Source organism: Trichechus manatus, unplaced genomic scaffold (genome assembly GCF_000243295.1).
Source record: "Trichechus manatus latirostris isolate Lorelei unplaced genomic scaffold, TriManLat1.0 scaffold00004, whole genome shotgun sequence".
Classification (NCBI taxonomy): Eukaryota; Metazoa; Chordata; class Mammalia; order Sirenia; family Trichechidae; genus Trichechus; species Trichechus manatus.
Genome location: NW_004443940.1, coordinates 11,105,876 through 11,127,547, shown reverse-complemented (window position 1 = coordinate 11,127,547; position 21,672 = coordinate 11,105,876). Strand labels below are relative to the sequence as shown.

Sequence of the window (21,672 nt, the reverse complement as noted above, 5' to 3'; positions counted from 1 at the left end):
CAGGAAAATTATTAAAGAATCACCTTCATTAGAAAGAGTTGGAGCCAGGGAATTACGGCGAGAATTTTTCCAGATTTTCAAAGGATAAATAATCATTGTGATACATATACTATTCCAGAGCAGAGAGAAAATTCAGAGGTAGAAACCTTGACTTTTATACAGCTAGAATTACCATACACTAAAATCTGATAAAGCCCACCCATAAATATAAATCTCACTTATAGAATGAATGTATGTACAAAATCTTAAATAAATAATAGAAAATGGAATTTAACCACCTATTAAAATAATAAGTTATGAGAGCCAAATTGGTTATTCCAGGAATATGAAATAGTTCAACATTAGGAAATCATTAATAATACTCATATTAATATGTAAAATTAGTAAAATTATTTAAGTAGATGCTGAAAAGCATTTGATAAAGTACAAAGTCTGTTGATGACTTATAAAAACAAGGAATGCACTGGAAATAGAAAGGAGTTTCTTTAATGTTATAAAGTATATCTTTCAAACCAATAGCCAGTGCTTCTGACTTCATGACTTAACGAAGCCTCTGTAGCCCCTGAAATTGAATGCTGTATTTCTCAAGAATATTCATAAGTGCATTTGTCTGGGAACAGAGTCCCTAGGTTATTGATGAGAGATTATTGAAGGGCCCTGTTACTCGATCCTGGTTAAGATGTTGAGAGAACAGTGCTGGGGGCAGTGCTAGCAAAGGACTCACCAGTATCACATTCACCATTATCATTTAACATCGTTCTGTACTTCTAACCATCTCAATAAGTCAACAAAAAGAAACAGGGCATTTGGTTTAGAAAGTAGGAGACAACATTACTGTTATGTGCAGGTGACTTTCTTGACTACCTGAAAAAGCAAGAGAACCACCTGAAAAATTAGTGAAACCTTCGGGAGAACCCAGTAAGATGACAACAACTATTAAGAAAATATAGTGGATGAAAGTTTCACCTTCACAATACCAACAAAAAAATGTAACTAGGAATACACTCAACAAGAAATATGTAGACTCCATCTGATATAGTACCGCTCATCCGTCAGTTTGTCATACTGTGGTAGCTTGCATGTTGTGGTGATGCTGGAAGTTATGCCACCAGGATTTCAAATACCAGCAAGGTCACCCATGGTGTATGGGTTCAGTGGAAATTCCAGACTAAGACAGACTAGGAAGAAAGGCCTGGTGATCTAGTTCCAAAAATTAGCCATTGAAAACCCTATGGATCACAACAGAACTTTGTTTGACTCACTTGCTTTGGACACATCACGGGAGGGATCGGTCACTGGAGGACATCATGTTTAGTAAAGTGAGGGGCCAGCAAGGGCGAGGGAGATCCTTGGTGAGATGGATTGGCAGAGAGCTGCAAGGATGGACTTGAACATGCCTGTGATTGTGAGGATGACACAGGACTGGGTGACAGTTTGTTTTATTGTACATAAGGTTGCTATGAGCTAGAGTCAGATGACTCGAGAGCAATCTGTCTGTCTCTATCATTTATTTATCTATACCTATATGAAGATAACTTCAAATTGTAATAAAAAAAGACTTGAATAAATGAAGAATCAGATTATATCCCTGGAAGACAGAAGTCAACACTGTGAAGGTATCAATTTTGAAGGAGGGAAGGAGTCTGGAGTAATTTTATGTGTGTTGCGATTCTAACAAAACCCACAAAGACAGGTTTGCTTAGAGTTGTACTAAATGTTTCAATATTTCATCTGGAAGAATAAGTATAAAGGAACAGCCAAGGAAACTTTGAAAAGGAAGAATAAAGAATAAAGAGGGTAGATTTTTCTACCAGTTATCAAAGCATGCAATGAAGGGACAGTAATGAAAACACTGTGGTGTTGATGATGAATAGACAGATCAATAGGAACAGAATAGTGGACCACAAACAAATGGAAGGATGCATAAACATTTAGAATATGACACAGGTCACTGGGGGAAGAAGAGATAGCTTAAATATGATGCTTGGTAATTGGTCAATCCCTTAACCATTTTGGGAAAAAATTAACTGAATTCTTACCTCACACCATGTATAGAAATAAATTACAGATGGAATAGAGACTTAAATGTAAAAAAAAAAAAAATTAAAATCTGGAATAAAATACAGTTGAGTATTTAATAATCTTGCTGTGAAGACTTTCTAAGCATAATATGAAAGGCAAAGGCCATAAAGAAGAAGATGAGTTTATCCAGCAATTTCTAGTATTAGTATGTCTAAAATAATTTCAGATACATCATAAACATGATTAAAAGACAAATGACAAACTGGGGCAAAATATTTGTAACACATTTGGTAGACAAAGGGTTATTACTTTGGACATGTCGTTAGAAAAGACCAATTGCTAGAAAAGAACATCATGTTTGGTAAAGTAGAGGGTCAGCAAAAAAGAGGGAAACCCTCAATGAGATATATTGATACAATAGCTGCAAAAATGGGCTGAAACATACCAACGATTGTGAGGTTGGTGCTGGACCAGTCAACGTTTTGTTCTGTTATACATAAGGTTGCTATGAGTTGGAGCTCTCTTGATGGCATCTAACAACAATATCCTTCACATGCAAAGAGCTCTTTCAAATCACTACAGAACAGAAATCAAAGATTAATCAATGGATAACGAGCAAATGACAAGGAGAGGTGATTCACTTGAAAGAAATGCAAGTGGTTGATCAACCCATGCAAATTTCTCTAGTAATCAAAGAAATACAGAGTAAAAATCCAGGACACCAACTTTCATCTGTCAAATTCACAAAGATAAAAAAGGGCGGAAATGTGTAGTGATGATGAAGGACTAGGGAGATGGAAACACTTGTACCCTGCAGGTGAACAGGTAAGGCCATACAATTTTTCCAGAGGGCAATTTGGCTGTGTGCATCGAAGGTCTTAAAATGTGCATACCGTTTGACCAGGAATTCTGTTTCTAGGAACTTAGTATAGAGAACAACTTAAACAAATGCACAAAGCACATACATGTATAAGGATGTTCATTGTGCTTTTAAAAATAACATTAAAAAAACTGCAATACCAAATATTCACTATAGATTCTGGTACGTCTGTATATTATATTGCCATTAAGAAGAATGTTGTAGAAGTATATTTTTTGACATGCAAAGATATTCAAGGTACACTGTTAGGTTAAAAAAGGAAGTTACAGCATAGTTTGCATCCTGCAATCTCATTTTGGTAAAAATATACAGTAAATATATAGAGAGAAAATTTTCAAAAGTTAGCAAATGTTAACCAAATAACTAGTTATTTTTGGGAATCAGAATTTAAGACTATGTTAATCTTTTCTTTATATTTACTTGTATTTTCTAAATTTAATAATGGAACTGTATCGCTTGCATCATTAACTATTTCTTGAAGAGGTAGAAATTGGACTTTGTGGGCTAGGTAGAACTCCAGCTAGGACTAAACGAGAAGTAATATTTAACAAGACAGAAAAAGGAACTTACCTGAAGTAGCTCATCTGTCAATTTCAGATATAACCAATTTAGCAAGTATATTAACCTGTTTAACATCACCGTTTATTAGGTGCATTTTATCATCTATAATAGAAAACTGCAGCTTCATTGAAGCCTAAGCAAGTCCAAAACACTGGCCTAACACTGGCTGTTTGAAGAGAGACAAATAAATAAATAGAGCTCACAGATTTAAAGTGGTGCTCAGAAGACATGTTCAGCCCAAAATTTGATAACCACTGTCATCTGGACATCCTTTCCCGGACAACGAGCCTTTTTATTTGAAATGTTGACCCTTTAATTTTCTGGAGTTCCCTAAATCTTCAAATAAAAAGTCAGTTAGCTTTACATTTATTTGCTCGACTGTGATCTTATTGTATTAAAAAATGCACCACTCACATATGATGACTCTCAGGTACCTGGCATGTTTGATTAACCAGAAAACCCTCTTTCTTAATGACGCTGAACGAACGTCTTCCCCTCTTAACTCCTTTCTCCTAATTTTTTTCTCTTCTTTCTATTTTACCTCCATTACTTGCATCTGTTTCATCTCTGCCTTTGTTCTCATTTTCTTCTCTGCCTCTTTTCCTTCTTGGTTCCCTTCTTACCTCTCCGCCTGTTTTCCTTCTTGGTTCCCTTCTTACCTCTCCGCCTCTTTTCCTTCTTGGTTCCCTTCTTACCTCTCTGCCTCTTCAACCTGGCCTTTCTCTTTGCCTGCATTTCTTTAATTCTCTTTTTTCTTTAATTATTCTTCGTTGTCCCTTCTCTCTCCGCTCCCACTCGTCCTTCACCCTCACACTGTTATGCTTCCCCTCCTTTTCCTGTTTCCTCTTCCTTTGCTGTCCCTCTTCTTTCTCCCTTCCCCTCTCTCATCACCACATATGCAGGTCTATGACACACCGCTGGAGAACGTGGAAGCCTTTGAGGGCCTGTCTGACTTTTGCAACACCTTCCAGCTCTACCGGGGCAAGACTCAGGAGGAGATGGAAGATCCATCTGTCACTGGGGAATTTAAGGTAAATCCTTGAAGGCATGACCGTAACCCAGGTGGGCTTAAGTCTGTGGAGTGGCAGTACGAAGCGAAAGGAAAGGGAGCAGGGGCTACTGGTAGTATAACAGTAATGGCCTGGTGTTGATGCTGGTGACCATGTGGTGGTGGAGGTGGTGGTGGTGATGGTGATGCTGCTGATGTGGAATCTGATGGTGTTGATGGAACGGCATTGGCCTTGGTCATCTGTATGGCGATGACTCTGGTAGAGATGAGAGTAATGGTCATAATGGTAATTGTGTTGGTGACAATGATGAGAAAAATGAAAATCAATCTCTCATTTTTTGCAGGGCCTCTTCAAAATTTATCCCCTCCCTGAAGACCCAGCCATCCCCATGCCCCCAAGACAGTTCCACCAGCTGGCTGCCCAGGGGCCGCAGGAGTGCCTGGTCCGCATCTACATTGTCCGAGCATTTGGCCTGCAGCCCAAGGACCCCAATGGGAAGGTAATATTCTTAGAGCCCTTGCCTTCCCCAGAATATCAGGCTTGGGTGCAAATGGACTGCAGAATTAGACATAGTCTGTGCCCCAAGGAGCTGGAAGCCAAACACATACAAAACTGAGATTCACCTGAATGGAATTCTATCAAGGGCCAAGCGCTCTAGGAGGTCAGAGAAGGCCAAAGTCAGTACTGACCTTTGCAATAATGGGGAAACTTCCTGGAAGGGCTAGAACTCTTCAGGATGGAGGGAGTTTTGATAGGCTGGGAGGAAGAAGAAAATAGTATTTTCGGAAGGGTCAAAAGCATAGGTAAAGCATTGAAAGAAGAATGTTTAATGTGCATTTAGAACAATGATGAGACATAAGGATTAATTGCGTTGATGGTGTAGATTGAGACTGGACTTCGTAGGGCTTTCAGTGGTGAGAAAGGAAGGAGGGAAGGAGAGAGGAGCAGGACCAATAACCGGGCCCTGCCCAGCCATGGCAGGGCCTGAGCAAAAGGAAAAATCAGTCCTACTGATCATGTCTTCATTTATAACTTTGATATTTTGTTCATCACGGATTGTTAGCACTAGATTAAATTTTAAAATATTGCATTAAAATATGATTTTTCTTGATTACTGAGGTTTCTGGCAACCCTTTAAATTGGTGCCTGAGGCAAGTGCCTCAGCTGTCTCACTGTAGTTCAGGCCCTGAGTGGAGAAGGGGAGTTTGAAGGAGGGAAGGAATCTGGAGTTCCAGGAAGATGGGGATGAAGGGGCAAGAGTAAGTGGGAAGGAGAGAGTGAGAGAGAGAGAGAGAAAGAGGGAGTGAAATAGAGAGAGAAAGGGAAAAGATGAGAGGCAGAGGTGGAAGACCACTGGAGTTTAGCGGTATAAGGGTAGGGTCCTCTCTTGTCACTTTAGAAGGGTTCAGGCTTGGCATGTGCCTTTGAGGCTTGGTATCTGACCCTAGAACCCTGCCTTTCAAGGCCGAGAAGTCATGTCTGCCCCTGCCCTGCTGCTCTGGTTGAGGCATCTCACAGGGCAGAATGGAGCTGTCCTCAGCCCAGGCACCACCAATGGCCTTCAAGATGTGGTCATGGTCAATGAACCTTCTTGATGCCACGCTAAACCTGGGCACTCCATAGCCCCAGATGCTCCTGGAGGCTAGTTAAGGAGTGCTCCTGCCCCCTTGGACTGGGCTGGGTTGACACTGTCTGGCCATCTCTCTCCCTTTCCATCTGTCTAAGCAGAGATCACAGATAGGACCCCAGCCTGGCCTAGTCAGATACATAATACAAGCTGTTGTGTTTCTGAGGATATGGGCCCGCCCCCACCTGCCTTCTCACAAATGGGCAGTGGGTTGGCTCCTGGAGTAAAGGAGAATGAAGAACACCCAAGTCACAAGGAAAGTATTAGCCCAAGAGACAGAAAGGGCCACATAAACCGAGACTGCATCAGCCTGAGACCATAAGAACTAGATGGTACCCAGCTACCACCAATGACTGCCCTGACAGGGAACACAACAGAGAGTCCCTGATGGAGCAGGAGAAGAGTGGGGTGCAGAACTCAAATTCTAGTAAAAGACCAGACTTAATGGTCTGACTGAGACTGGAGGAACCCCAGAAGACATAGCCCCCGGACTCCCTGTCAATCCAGAACTAAAACCATTCCCGAAGCCAACTCTTCAGACAAAGATTAGACTGGACTATGGGACATAAAATGATACTCGTGAAGAGTGTGCTTCTTAGCTCAAGTAGATACATGAGACTAAATGGGCAGCTCCTGTCCAGAGGTGAGATGAGAAGGCAGAGAGGGTCAGGAGCTGGTTGAACGGACATGGGAAATCGGGTGGAAAGGAGGAATGTGCTGTCACCGTATGGCGAGAGCAATTAGGGTCACATAACAATGTATGTATAAATTTTTGTATGAGAGACTAACTTGAATTGTAAACTTTCACTTAAAGTACAACAACAAAATTAAAAAAAAAATAGGAGGGGAGCAGTGGGTTGGGCATATGGAGCATTCAGACATCCTAGATCCACTTCTGGGGCTGTGTGGAGTGCGATCGGCCCTGGCCTGACAGCGCAGAGTTTACATCACAGCTTCTTGGTGGTTGTCCACCTAGCCCCATTGCGGGTAGAAGTCAAGAAGCTTCAAAGATGGGTTGGAGAGTGATTTCACTTGAGTGTTTCTGTCTCCTCCTCCTCCAGTGTGATCCTTATGTCAGGATCTCCATAGGGAAGAAATCAGTGAGTGACCAGGATAACTATATCCCCTGCACCCTGGAGCCTGTATTTGGAAAGTAAGTTGGGGGCAGCTTGGGCCTTGGGGTGGAGGAGCCAGTCTGGATAACCTATAGTCCAGTGAGGGAAATGTGGCCGCCTACTGGGAAGTCCTCATCCCCTGGGACAAAGGTGTATTCCTTAAATCTGTGTGTTTATGGGGCTGTAGCCTCAGCTACTCAAGCAGGATAGGCTTGAGTCCTGGCAGGAGCTCCTAGTTAAACACGTAAACCATTACCTCTAAGATTAGCCATCTAGATGGAAACCCAGAGCATGCATTTGCTATTATCATTTTTTTTTTTTTTTAAGATGAAATTTTTCTTTGGAATAAAATTACAGAACTTTTTACAGAAAAGCTGCAAAGACAGTATAGAGAATTCCCGTATGCCCTCACCCAGTTTCACTTACAGTTAACATCTTACATAATCAGAAACATTTGTCAAAACTAAGAATTTGACATTGGTACATTACTGTTAACTAAATACTAGACTTCATTAGGATTTCACCAATGTCCTTTTACTGTTCGAGTATCCAATCCAAGACACCACATTGCATTTAGTAATTATTTTCTTTTCTTGTCCCATGTTAGTCTGTAGTGGATATAGAAGAAGAATGTGGACTCAAGATAGTAAAATGATTCTTAAAATCTAAGAACAAGGAAAGGAAGTATCAATGCCCATTGCATGGGAATAGCTTTCAGGCATCCTGAATTGCAGTTTGGACGTAAGATATTTAGACTGGAGAAGGGAGTGTTGCAGAGGGAGGTTTTTGGCTATTTCTGCAGCAGTGCCTGTAGGAGAAGGCATGTGGTGTTCCCATATTGTCGAGTAACACAATGAATTCCTAAACTGTGCCTACTGAGCTAGTTGTTGTCACTTAGCCTGCAGTGAGGACCTAGTCAGTTAGAGGAAATGCCACTTTTGAAGGGGAAATGGTCCTGGCCAGTGAGGCGCCACCCCCCGGGTGCGCTTGGAGGGAAAGGCTGTAGGGAAGATGGAGGCGGGAGAGAAGAAGACTGTGTGGTGAGCTCCCTGCCAGGATGGGCTACAGGCTAAAGGGGATGGGGCAGTGGGTGGGTCCTGTTCCACGATGGGGGGCCAGGGCCCAGGCCAATGTGGGGAGCAAGTGTGGAGGAAACCCACTCCCCAACTCCCATTCAGTCACCTCTCTCAAATCAGGCCTCCCTCCAAGCACAGCAGGAACTCTTTCTTTCTGTAGCCCATGTACTGAACAAGCACGGCTCATGGGACATTATCAGACCAACTTTATTTTCTCTACCAGTGCCCTGTCAACGTTTATTCTGTGGGGCCACCCTCTCCCTTCTCCAAGTGGAAACAGCAGCAGGCAGGCAATGTTCCTGCTCACCGTCAGGCACAGACGCACATCTCAGTCCAGTCAGCAGAATGCCCAGTCCTCAATCACTAAAGCCCTGAGTGGACTGAGGGTGGTCTTTTCCCTCTCCCAGCTGGGCCCACCTTGGGCGTAGCTGTGTGGGATGTGTGGCTGTGTGGGGAAGTAGGGGAGGGGCTGTGTCTTTCTCCTGCTCCCTGTGTAGTGTTGTCCCCCATCTCACCTCTGGCCAGCCACCGAGGTTTCTGACTCCTGCGTGGCCAGGACTAGGGGAGCTCAAATTCAAGCCAAGGGCCAGTCTCATGTGCTGACTGCCCTTCTCGTCGGCAGCTGGGACCCTCTGGGTGGCCAATGCTTACACGGATTTATTTTCTTGTGGGTGTTTTCCCGGGACTCTGAGCCCCTCCCACTGTACCTCTTGTGACCTGGCAGATCCTATGTCCCTTTAGCTGGCCGCCACGCTCCCTGGGCCCTGGTTCTCAGATGCTGCCCTCCGAAGTCTCTTGTCATTGGAGCCCCTTGGAGGCCTCCTGGGCAGGATTTAGAGCCGCTACAATCTGGTCTCCTGTGGTCCACCTCTCCTCTGAGGAAACAATGTGTTCCTTGCCGAGCCATCATGGGTGCAGTTCCTCCCAAATGTTGCCCCCGCTTTCCTCCTCTCTGCCATGAGCTGCTTTAGCTTCCGGGCTATGAGTCAGGCACCAGGCTTGTCTTCCGCCTACAAGGAACACTCTTCAATGGGAACGGGGAGAACACCCTCCATGTCTGACCTCCATGGAGCGCGGGGGTGCAGAGCACAGCAGGAGCTCTTTCCAAAGAAATCTTCACAAATTCTCCCTCCATTCCCCTCTGGAAGTAGATGCAAAGCCCCAAGAGTCCAGAAAGTGGATCCCAGGCCACCCCCCTGGTAAATTCTGCCTGGGGTGCTCTGGCACCTTACTCTGGAGTTTCATGTCTACTGTGTCCTGGCTTCCTGGTTGAGGACTCCCAGGTAGTATAAACAGTTTATGTGCTCATCTGCTAACTGAAAGGTTGGTGGTTTGAGCCCTCCCAAAGTTGTGTTGGAAGAAAGTCCTGGCAATCTACTTTAGAAAAATCAGCCATTGAAAATCTTATGGAGCACACTTCTACTGTGACACATATGGGTCTGCCATGAGTCGGTGTCGACTTGATGGGAGCTAGTCCTGGTTGAAACTTGAGTTTCAACATTCTGTTCTAATTCATTTGTTCATTCTGTGGTTTGTCAGACACACACACACACACACACACACACACACACACACACACACCCCAGGACCAACTCAGTCCAGTGGAGTGCTGTGGATGGTGTGTTGTAAAAGTTACATGAGACCCAACGAGAGTGGGCACTGTGGACTCCAGGGCCACTCCTGGATGGCTTTCTGCCGCTGCTGCTGCCTGCAGTCCCCTTGAGTGTCTGCTGTATCAGACAACACCAGGTCGCTGGCTGGCGTCCTGACACGGCGCCCCTCCCGCAGGATGTTTGAGCTGACCTGCACTGTGCCTCTGGAGAAGGACCTGAAGATCGCTCTCTACGACTATGACCTCCTCTCCAAGGATGAAAAGATCGGGGAGACGGTCATCGACCTGGAGAACAGGCTGCTGTCCAAGTTTGGGGCTCACTGTGGACTCCCACAGACCTACTCTGTGTATGTGCAGGGGAGCTGACTTCTCTAACAACAAACCCACACACTGTTTATTGAGCACTTACTGTGTGCAGCCTGGGGCTAAGCACTTCTTAGCATTGTCTCATTTAGTCCAACGGGGGGTATTCTTCCCAGTCCAGAGATGAGGAAATTGAGGCCAGTAAGTGGTGGGATTAGGATTGGAGCTAGTTTGTCTGACTCTAAGAGCCTGACTCTTCATCATGTTACAATAAGGTTCTTAATGTGCCGCTGAGGGCCTGGAGAGTGCTGGGTACCTGGAAAGAGAGGGATGAGGGAAGGAAAGATGGCAGAGAGACTGATAATGTGATGCTCAGGCCCCAGCTGGGCCTGAAGGGGAATTGCATGATGGCCTGTGTCAGGTGAACTCATATGTGGACAGCTCCCTGTGTCCCCAACTTGGGCCTGTTGGGTCTGATTCGCTAAATCTGCAAATTAGAAACACCTAAACTCTAATTCTGAGTGTATTGAATCAAATCCTTTTCTCTCTGGGCCTCAGTTTCTTCATCTGTGAAATGGGGGCCCCAGTCATGATGAGCAATCAGATGGGGAGCCCACTGTAAAGGTGTAGGGTGGGGTGATGCTGTGTATGTAGGTGCACAGACCACATCGCACCCCTCTGCCCTTGGAGCGTCCCTAGAGTGTCTCACCTTTGTCTTGTGTTTGGACCTCAGCTCTGGACCGAATCAGTGGCGGGACCAGCTTCGTCCCTCCCAGCTCCTCCACCTCTTCTGCCAGCAGCACAGACTCAAGGCCCCCGTGTACCGCACAGACCGGGTGGTGTTTCAGGATAAAGAGTACACCATTGAAGAAATAGGTGAGCCACCAAGTGAGCCCTGAAACCATGGTGGGATTCCCCCACCTCCGTCTGTCTTGTCAGGCCTTCTCCTACCACAAACGCCCCAGTGGATATGCCCCACATCAGTAGGGTGTGGGCTCGGACTTCTCCAGGGCAGCACAGATGAGCCAAACCTACACTTGGTACTTTTGGAACCAGTACTTACCTGGGATACCACTGTGAAAATTACAGGTCAGGGTGCAGGCTGAGGTCAGGGATCAGGGAGGGTCTAAGGTCCAAGGTCAGGGTGGGGCTGGGGTCAAGGGTCAGTCCAAAGCTCAGTTGGGCAAAATCAGGGGTCAGTCTGAAGCCAGGGTCAGGGTCATGGTTAGAACTAGTCTTCTTCTGGCTTTGGGTTGGTGACTCAGGCTTCGATTGGAGTTTGGGGTACAGTCCACTTCTGAGAAACAGTTTTCTATTTGAATCACACTGACCTGCCAGCTTGACTCTGCTGGTGCTTTCTGAGCCCCCCACTCACAGTCCCTATACCTAAAACATCTAAAGGGTCGACATAGGCCCTACAGCTCTTCCGTTGCCCCTGGATCTCTCGGCTGAGAATCTTGCCTGCTCCCTGAGGCTCCCGGGATGTCTGAGATGCCCATGGCCTGCTCTACGCCTCCCCAGAGCAGCTCAGCTTCCCCGGAGGTGTTTACAGGCCCAGCCAGGCCCTCACTTCTGGTTGTTTCATGATGTTTGATGTCAGAGTTTGTGCTGAAGTTATAAAAGGGAAATGGTGGCTTTGACTCCCTCATCACTGAGGCCCCTTCCTCCTTCTCGTTCTGTTTTCCTAATTCTCCCAAGTCATGGCTGAGCCAGGCAGCTTTCTCTTAGGCCCCACCCCATCCTGCTCTCTTTTCCAGAATGTGTATCTGTTTGAGGAGTAGTCTCACTCATCTCTTTCTACTTAGTCTGTGAGCAACTTCAGCATGGGAGGCAGGGCTCTTGGCTATAAGGTCGAAGGATGCCGAAGTCAGAAACTCAGAGACTGTATCATCCAACTGTTTTTACAGATGAGATTGTTGAGGCCAAGAGTGTTAATGGCTTGCCCGAAGCTACACAGCCAGTTAGGGGCAGGGCCATATTCCTTGCCTGGGCTCCCTCTTCAGTGCTAGGCTCCTCCTAAGGTGAACAGGGCAGGTCTGACGGAGGAACACATGCATGTGTGTGTGTACATGGGAATCTGTGCTGGTGAACATGGGTGTACCTGTGTATATGTACCCATGTGTGTACATGTGGACCCCCTCTTCAGTCAAGGCCTCTGTCACAGAGGGCTTCACATTCATGTTGCCACCCAGTCGGCCAGGCTCCTCAGGGTCAGCACCACCTCCTGGCAGTGCCTTTTATTCCCCCGGGTCTTCCCCACATTCCATGGCAGCAGTCCTTGACCCAGCCCCTGACCGGAAGGACCTCACTTTCTCTAAATGAGCACATGATCTCTGAGACAGTCTGGAATCCTAGCTATCCTGTTTACCTGATGCGTGACTTCTTGGTGCTTCAGTTTTCTTATCTGTAAAATGGGGATAATAACTGTACTTACCTCCCAGGTTATTGTGAGGATTAAATGTGTTGATATCTATAAAGAACAGTGCCTGGCACGTGATTCCTGCTTATGAGTGTTCATTATAATTGTTATTATTTTAGACACTGCACCTAATAGAACAACTTACGTGAACCAGAGAGTAAGTTGTACTAACAGCGCTTAGATGCCAGATCTGAGGTTGCTGAGGCTCAGAGTTAGGAGTGGTCAGGGAGGGCTTCTTGGAAGGGGTGGCTTTGGTGGACAGGGAGGATCTAGATTGGTGGAAAGGAGGGAGAGCTTTATGGAAGAGACTTGGTAGGAATAATGGTAATGGGGAATCTGGGTTTTATGCTGGTGCACAGTGATGTTTCCCTTACAGAAAGCTTGAAAGGAGGATGGGAAGAAGTGTGCCTTGGCTAGGGGTGAGGCTGTGGGACTAAGGGCTTCCTGCAGCCCCCAGGCAGCCCTGCTCAGTCTGCTCACAGGGCAGCCCTACCATCACCTGCTTACCTGGCCCTTATCACTTTTTTTTGTCTTCTCTCTGGGACAGAGGCTGGCAAGGTCCCGAACCCACACCTGGGCCCTGTGGAGGAGCGCCTAGCTTTGCATGTCCTTCAGCAGCAGGGCCTGGTCCCAGAACATGTGGAGTCACGACCCCTCTACAGCCCCCTGCAGCCGGATATTGAGCAGGTAGGACCTTTGGACTCCAGAGTCCCTAAGCCCCAGCTAGCCCTGCCCCAAGGGCAGTATGGAGACCCCAGAGGAACCAGCAGGGACCTCAGGATTTGGCCAATCCTTCCTTGACTCTGTTTCTCCACAGTCTGAGTGGTCACCACTGTTGGACAGTGAGGGGACCTCTTGGGTCTGGGCCTCAGGGCCTGAGAAATGAGTCTTAGCCTCCTCCTTCCTCCTCAACTAGGCTTGGCCTCTGACTGCTCATCATTCTGAAGCCTCGGTGTCACTCTCCCTCCCTTGCCATCAGTCAGTGGTATCTCATCCTGGCCCTGTGCTGGGCTGAGTTGGGTGTTGTAAAAAACAGTGTGGGGGCAGTGTCTGACGTCCTCTAACTTTACAAGAGGGAAGGAAAATCAAGATCAACAGCCCAACGCTGACCCCCATGAGGCGGAGGCCAGACACGCCTCCTTTTTCTGCCATCTTTACCAATTCAGACACCAACCGTCCCTCCCACGGCACTCTCTACTTTTCTGCTGGGTTTGATAATTCATTGCAGTGGCCAGATAGAACTCACAGACAATACTCACAGTTATGGGGTTTATTAGGGAAGTAACAGGTTATAATTCAGGCTCAGGAACACTCAAGGATGCAGTTCTTCCATCAGAACAGCCTCTTCCCAGCTGTGCTCTCAGGCACGCCTCTACCTGACCCTCAGTCTCTGCCCAAAGTCATTCAGCTTTCTCCTTCCATGGGCTGGGAAGCCCACCATGCTGAATCCTGCTACCGGGGCTCTCCTGCCACCACTTCTCCCGTCTTCAGGGTTACAGCTCGCTCGCTCTCTCAGTCTCCTGCTTCCAGGAGCTTCTCAGTGCAAGGATCCTGGGTCCAAAGGACGTGCTGGCTCGTGGCTATTCTTCCTTGGTGGTGGTGGGATTCTCTCTTTCCTGCCTCTGGGGTGGCTCATTTCAAGCCCAGCAGTATGGCAAAACTGACCAATCCCTTTGGTGGGCCACAATTACCCTATGACACAGTCCCGCCCAATCACCTGGTTGGGAGTTACAAGACCATGGCGAGAAAGGCCACACAAAAGCAATCCATTACACCGCAGGTGTTCAGACAGGGTGACCAGCACCCTGTGACAGAAGGGCAGAGCAGCCACAAAGAGCAATCATAAGAGGGGCCGAGAGTCTCTTCCTATGCAGAAAAAAGGGTGCGCAGAGGGATGGCAGGTAGGGGTGTGTCCAGGAAGTCTTCCTGGAGCAGGTGAGCTCAAAGCTGGGTTTTGGAGCAGAAGAGGAGAGAAAAAGGTTACAGGCAAAGGGAAGGGCCAAGTGAACCATGAGGATGCCTTTCTGAACGTGCAGGGGAAATCATCCTGTTGTTTGGAACTTAGCTCTTTCTTTCCCTGGGTGGTTTGGTCACCAGCCCCCCCAAAGTAGCACAACAATTGTAAAGCTACTGTTCTTTCATTCTCTGGCTCTGTGACCCTGCAGAAGTTATTTAACTAAGTAACTTCAATCCCCTCTTCTTCTGTAAGAAGAAATAACACTGGCTTATAGAGAGGGGTGGGGTGGGCAGGTAGAGTGGTTTCCAGTGGTGGAAACCTTCTGAGCCCTCTCATGACTAAACCATGCTCTCTGATTCCTCCAGGGATTTGTATACACCATTCCCTGGGCCTCAAATGTCCTGCTCCCTATTCCATCTGGCATACCAAGACTCTGCTCAAATGTCACCATCTCTGAGAAGCCTCTCCTGACCCTTGCCTCCCAGGCACAGGTCCAAGTCAGTGGCCTGTGGGACAGTGGGCTCACCCTGTGGTTGGCCCTGTAGTCCTGTGTAGGGCACTCTCTAGAGGGTGGTGAGCCTCTCCATTCAGAGCCTGGCCTTTTCTCTGTCCTGTTCCCCACGTGTCTGGCACAGAGCAGGTGCTTGGTAAATGTTCGTTGAAAGAACAAAGTGATGAGAGAATGGGGCCATGTCTCCACAGGGAAAGCTGCAGATGTGGATCGACCTGTTTCCAAAGGCTCTGGGGCGGCCTGGACCTCCCTTCAATATCACTCCACGGAGAGCCAAAAGGTGACTTACCCCAGCCACGGGCTCTGAGCTGAGCTGGGGAGTGAGGGGGTGGGGGACAGGATGGTCACAGCCAGCTGTGGGTGGGACCAGGAGGTCACTCTATGGCCAGGCTTTGGGTCTCTCGGCCTGCAGGATATAGCTCTTATGAGGGCCTGGCCAAGTGTCTAGCCAGGCAAGCATCTGAGTCTTCTGGGTCAAGCTGCAAGCCTTTAGGACTGTCCCTTGCTTTTGTGGGAGACCTGTGTAGATTTGCATCATTATTCTTCTCCCCAGGTTCTTCCTGCGTTGTATTATCTGGAACACCAAAGATGTGATCCTTGATGACCTCAGCATCACGGGGGAGAAGATGAGTGACATTTATGTGAAAGGGTAGGAAATCATTGTCCTTCCCAGTGGTCTCTGGGCCTAGCTCCATGGGGTGTCCCCTGCCCTCTGTGGAGTGGTACCCAGTATGGGGGAGTCTGGTACAGGGGAAGTCAACAAATAAAGGAAGGAAGGTCTTATGGGGGGTAATCTATGTCTTTGGGGAGTCGTTCTTCCACCAAATTTCTTCTTCTACACTTATCTTTGGGTTGAACTTACAAGGTTTGAGGATACCCCCAACAGTGGCTGAGAAGTTAGAATGCTTTTAAATTTATGGCCCATTTTGTATATCATGGGGACTTCTTGGAAATTATTTTTGCTTTATCATCTACCAAGTTCATTTTCCTTCTTAATTCCTCTGTTTGCCTAAGTTGAGGATACATATTGTGGTGGAAGCCTAAATTAGAAATGTTCTCTAAAAACACTTATGTCTAGTTGGATGGTCGGCTTTGAGGAACACAAGCAAAAGACAGATGTGCATTATCGGTCCCTGGGCGGCGAAGGCAACTTTAACTGGAGGTTTATTTTCCCCTTTGACTACCTGCCAGCAGAGCAAGTCTGCACCGTTTCTAAGAAGGTGAGTGTGGTCCCCATCTCCAATGGTACCAGTCCCAGGGCTTTCTAATGGCAGCGTAATTGCACCACCACAGTCACTACTGTGCCACCGTCATACCCCACTGCCGCCCCACCACTGTTGGTGCTACTGTTCCCATCAGTGCACAACCACCACTGCCCCATCACTGCAGTGTCACCGTCCCCACCACTGCCCCATCACTGCAGTGTCCCCGTCCCCACCGCTGCCCCATCACTGCAGTGTCACTGTCCCCACCACTGCCCCATCACTGCAGTGTCCCCATCCCCACCACTGCCCCATCACTGCAGTGTCACCACCACCATCATTGCCACTCTCATTGTGACTGGTAGAGATGTGGGCAAGGAATCACAGGGAGTTGAAGCTTCTATTTTTTCTACCAAGTAGGAGGAGAGAGAACCTCCTGGCGACAAGGTAGGCAGTTTGAAACAAATGAGGCATGTTGGAACCAGCTGTTAGACTGAATGGGAGAAAGAGGGAAGAGGGGCGATGCTAATTGGTGGCACAGAGAAGAATTACCCAGTTGGGGTTGCTGATGAAGAATTTGGGGTGATTCCGTTCTGGCAATGATGTAGTGGCACCACCAGCAAGGAAGAAGGAGAGAGTTGGGCTGGCCCTTGGTGGGAGTTCCGGAGGAAGAGAGGAGTGGAGGATTTGTGCAAGAGAAGGGTTGGCCTGAAGGCCCATGGGGTCTGGGCTAGACTTGGAAGAAAGGGAAGCCCATGAGGGCTGCTGGGGTGGAGAGGACGAGGAATCAGGAGGCAGGTCTAGGAGCTAAAGGGGAGGCAACCGTGGTGGTGGCGGGGGGTGGGGGGGCGGAGGGCTGCAGGGACAGGAAGTTGCACATGCAGGGGAGAGGGGGAGGAGGTCAGAAGAGGTCAAGAAACAGTCCAGGTGGTTCTGAAGTCAGGAGGTGAGAGGAAACTGGCTTGGCCTGGGGCAGAGCCAGCAGGTCTCTCTGTGGGAGAAGGGGCCCTGGGAGGTGGGGTGGAGCCGCACCCTCAGTGGGGCTCCAATTAGCTGGTCTGGGCGACAGGACCAAGTCTGGGGGTGGGGTGGGGTAGTGGCACGCAGAGCCCCTGGATTCCCCGTGCTGCTCAGAGCTAGCCCTCTGCCGGGGGCTTGGGGCTTCTGGCAGGCAGGCTCTCCAGGGACCCCATTAACCAGACGAGACTGTCATAAAGCACAAGGTCTCCTTTCATCCGGCGGCTTTGAACCACCGCTGGTTGCCCCAGCCGGCTGTCCACCTGGAGGCCAGCACACCCACCAGGCCCTGCCTGCACATCAGGCACCCACCCTGCAAATAAACAGCTAGTAAAAGGGCCCAGGCCGGGAGCGTAATGAGCTGCTGGGACCTGGGGGTGCCCATTCCCCAGGCCGTAGCCCCAGCCCAGCTGCTCCCACCAGGGGACGTTTGAACCTCTGGCTCATTACTGAGCCCATAAACCGGCGGCCAGGAAGAGTGGAGATGCCGGCGGCCTGTGCAGGTGGCCCGCAGAGCCGGCTGTAAAAGCCCCACCAGAGAAGGGAGGCACCTGCAGGAGGGCCCCCCTCCGGCTGGCCCGGAAAAGGAGGAGGCCTCAACTGGGGGCTGGGGTGAGGGGCCAGCCGGGGGGCCTGAGCCCCTTCGCCAACTCAGGCAGCGGTCTAGGCTGCAGCCTTGTGCTTTGCAAGGTGACCATTCCTCATGGAACAGTGGTCATGGTCTTAGGTCCAGCAGCTTGGTGGGATCTGGGTGACAGCAAGGCCGTGTTTTCAGGGCATCCACCAGCCAGGCAAACCTGGTGTCCATACTGCTCCCCGACTCCACATGGACTCTGTCCCCTAAGGACTTGGGTGCAGGCCCCGGCTCTGACCTTGTGAGAAAGCCCCAGTGACAGTCTTTTGGGTTGAGTGTGGCTGGACCCAGGGGCAAACCCAGGCCTCTGCATTGTGAGTCTTGCACCCCTTCAGCTGCTCCATGAGGTCTCTGTGGGAAGAAACCCAAGATGGCATTGCCCAGGTGAGGGCTGCGGTGCTCTGAGGGAGGGGGCCTGGGTTCTGCACAAGGAGGTGGGTGGAGAGAGAGGGCCTCTCCTTTCCATTTCGCAGGAGAGCTGTCAACTTTCCAGCACTGTAGGCTTTTGATTCTCCTGGGCAAGCTCTTGGAGGTGATGGTGGGGCGGGTGGTGAGGGAGGAACTGGGGTCACTGGCCCCCAGTACCAGCCTCTTGCAGTGGTATGTTAGGAAAGATCCTTCTGGTGATCCAGGTTCGGGTGAGGGGTAGGGTGAGGGACCCCCAGGTTCTCAGCCAACCCACCTTGACCCTGAAATCATGTGAGCAGAGCAGGGTTTAAGGGTCGAGAGTAGGGACCTGGGACCTGGCTGTCTGGGTTTGAATCCTGGCTGCCACTTCCTACCTGTGAGGCCTTGGACCAGTTACCTGTATTGGTTTCCTCAGCTGTAAAGATTATATCCCCCTCAGAGGTCAATGGGAGGATAAATGGGTTCATACCGGTAAAGGGCTGACACATAGGAAGTGTGACGTTAATATTATTAGGAGATATCAGACCTTGGGCAAATTCCTTTAACGTCTCCAAGCCTCTTTTTCATCATCTGTGAAATGAGAATGATAACCCCAGCTCACAGAACTGGGGGGATTAAAATTGTCATTGTATGTGACATGAGCCTATACGGATCCTTTTGCACCCTTGAACATTGCAAGTCTGCCCTTTGCCTTCTACCTGCCAGGACCCTGGTTCCGGCAAGACCCCAAGGGACGTCCCACTCTACTGCCTCCTCCAGGCACCCTTCCAGCCTGGAAGGGACCACTACTGCTCTCTAACCTTGCATTCCTGCTTCCTCCTCTGCTTCTTCTCTGGGCCAGGATGCCTTCTGGAGGCTGGATAAGACTGAGAGCAAAATCCCAGCACGAGTGGTATTCCAGATCTGGGACAACGACAAGTTCTCCTTTGATGACTTCCTGGGTGAGCACTGCTTCCGTCAGCCCCATTCTGCATAGCAGGGGCTGCTTCCGGAACCCCTACTGTGTGTGTACCATTCTTGGACCATTTGGGAAGCCTGGGCAGCAGGAGTAGTCCGACATTCTGCCTTCATGGATCTGAGGACCACTGGGCCCTCAGTGCTGCGTGAGGTCTGCGACTCAGTGTGATCAAAGTGGCCACCCAGGGTGGGCCTGGCAGTAGAGGTGGCATTGATACCGGGCCATGTCAGATGATAGGGCTCAGATAGGGAAGGAGAGAGGGAAGTACAGGTGGAGGCCAGCACAAGTGTGCTCTGCCTGCCTGGCCTCATGCCCACAGCTTGGGTCACTGCCACCACATCAGTCTCTGTCTCACAGACTGAGCTGGACGAGTAAGGGGATCAAGTCATTCTTCATCCTTGTGCCTGAGTGACTGAGGGAATGAACAAACAGCTGTCCATCCCCAGGTCCCAGATGGGATTCTAGGATAAATGGCGTGGCTGAAATCCTCAGCTGAGAGCAGGGAGGCCCTCACAGGGGGTGGGACGGGGGGACCAGGAGGAAGGCATTGCACTGGGACAGCAGGCTGGGCTGTGAGAGTCCCAGCTTAGTGGTAGCCCTGTCACAACTATAAAAGTGAACCCATGAGAAAGGCAGCCTGGGGAGTCAGGAGTCCTGGGCTGTAGTCTTGCTCTACCTCTTGGGAGTAAGGTGGCCTTGGACAAATCACTGAAGCCCTCCTTAGGTGACCCTTGATCGTAAAACGTGAGGAGGTCTTTGCTAAGCCCTGGGGCCCCTACCGAGGAGGTTCTGAGGAGCTCTTCCTGTTTCCCCCGACTCCCACGCCACAGCTGGCTGGTCACCTGCACACACAGGACCCAGAGCTGCTCAAGGACTTCATTTCAGAAGATGCAGGGTGTAAAAATAATGGCATCAAATATGACTTTAGTTATTTTACTTATTATTCCGGCATACGGAATTCACATAGAAAAATTAGAAAATACAGAGAAGCAGTGCCCCTCCCCCACATTTTATTGCAATCTCACTACCCAGAGATAATCTCCACTAACATTTTGGCATATATTTCAGATATATAAACAAACATATGCATGTTATATGTGTATTTTATAGATACTACATGTTGTTGTTGGGTGCCATCCAGTAGCTTCTGACTCATAACGACCTTACGTACGACAGAGCAAAACAGTGCCCGGTCCTGCACCATCTTCACAATTGTTGCTATGACTGAGCCCTCTGTGTCAATCCATTTTGTTGAGGCTCTTTTTTGTTTTTCACTGACCCTCTACTTTACCAAGCATGATGCCCTTCTCCAGGGACTGGTCCCTTCTGATAACATGTCCAGAGTACGTGAGATGGACGCTTCTGAGGAGCGTTCTGGCTGTACTTCATCCAAGACAGATTTGTTCATTCTTCTGGCACTTCATGGTATATTCAGTCTTCTTCACCAGCACCATAATTCAAATACACATATACATGCATACATGTAGGACATGTATAGCAAAATGAGTTTATAGTTTGCATACTAATTTCTACGTTGACTTTTTTAAAAACGATATATCAAGAACATCTTTTCTAGTTATAGTTATCTACCTACATTTATATTTGCATCATCGTACTTAATGTACACGTGATCGTCCATCATACAGATGGACTCTGTTTTGCTTAACTAATCCCTTCTTGCAGGTATTCCGGTCATTTCCGGTTTTTCCACTGTGAGTGACACCCCTAGGCATTCATCTTTGTATTCTTTGTGCATATCTTTCCTTAATTCTAAGAAGTAGATTTGTTAGTCTTTCTAAATTTTAAATGGTTTTTGAAACATATTGTTGAATTGCCTTCTAGAAAAGTTTTACTCCCAGCTATGCCCTGTTTGTGTAAAAGTGCCGTTTGCCCTAAACGCTTGCTACTACTGTGATCTTTTAAAAATATTTGTCAATATAATACCTCATTGTTTTTATTGTACTTAAGGTAAAGGTTTACAGAACAAATAGTTTCTCATTAAATAGTAGTACACATATTGTTTTATGACACTGGTTAACAACCCCACAACAGGTCAACCCTCTCCCTTCTTGACCTTTTTTTTTGGTGAAAATATACATAGCCAAAGATACACCATTTCGAAAATTTCTACATGCACAGTTCAGTGACATCACTGCGCTCTTCCAATTGTGCTGCTATTCTCACTTTAGATGAAGGTTTACAGAACAAAATAGTTTCTCATTAAACAGTTAGTACACGTTACCCTATGACAAGGGTTAACAACCTCACTACACATCAACACTGTCCTTGTTCAACCTTGGGTTCCCTATCACCAGCTTTCCTGTCCCCTTCTGCCTTCTAGCCCTTGTCCCTGGACTGCT

General features: G+C 48.1%; 1 protein-coding gene across 14 annotated transcripts in view; it reads left to right on the top strand.

Annotated features, from left to right (window-relative positions):
• The window catches only part of DYSF (dysferlin), a 247,256-nt gene that overhangs the window by 214,237 nt on the left and 11,347 nt on the right, over positions 1–21,672 (top strand). For all 14 annotated transcript variants that reach the window (XM_004369223.1, XM_004369219.1, XM_004369221.1 and 11 more), the window contains 10 exons: positions 4,366–4,494; positions 4,817–4,972; positions 7,162–7,253; positions 10,080–10,250; positions 10,940–11,082; positions 13,173–13,312; positions 15,285–15,373; positions 15,647–15,742; positions 16,172–16,313; positions 19,196–19,295. In XM_004369223.1, the coding sequence (XP_004369280.1) occupies positions 4,366–4,494; positions 4,817–4,972; positions 7,162–7,253; positions 10,080–10,250; positions 10,940–11,082; positions 13,173–13,312; positions 15,285–15,373; positions 15,647–15,742; positions 16,172–16,313; positions 19,196–19,295 (1,258 nt within the window). The remainder of the gene's footprint in view (positions 1–4,365; positions 4,495–4,816; positions 4,973–7,161; positions 7,254–10,079; positions 10,251–10,939; positions 11,083–13,172; positions 13,313–15,284; positions 15,374–15,646; positions 15,743–16,171; positions 16,314–19,195; positions 19,296–21,672) is intronic.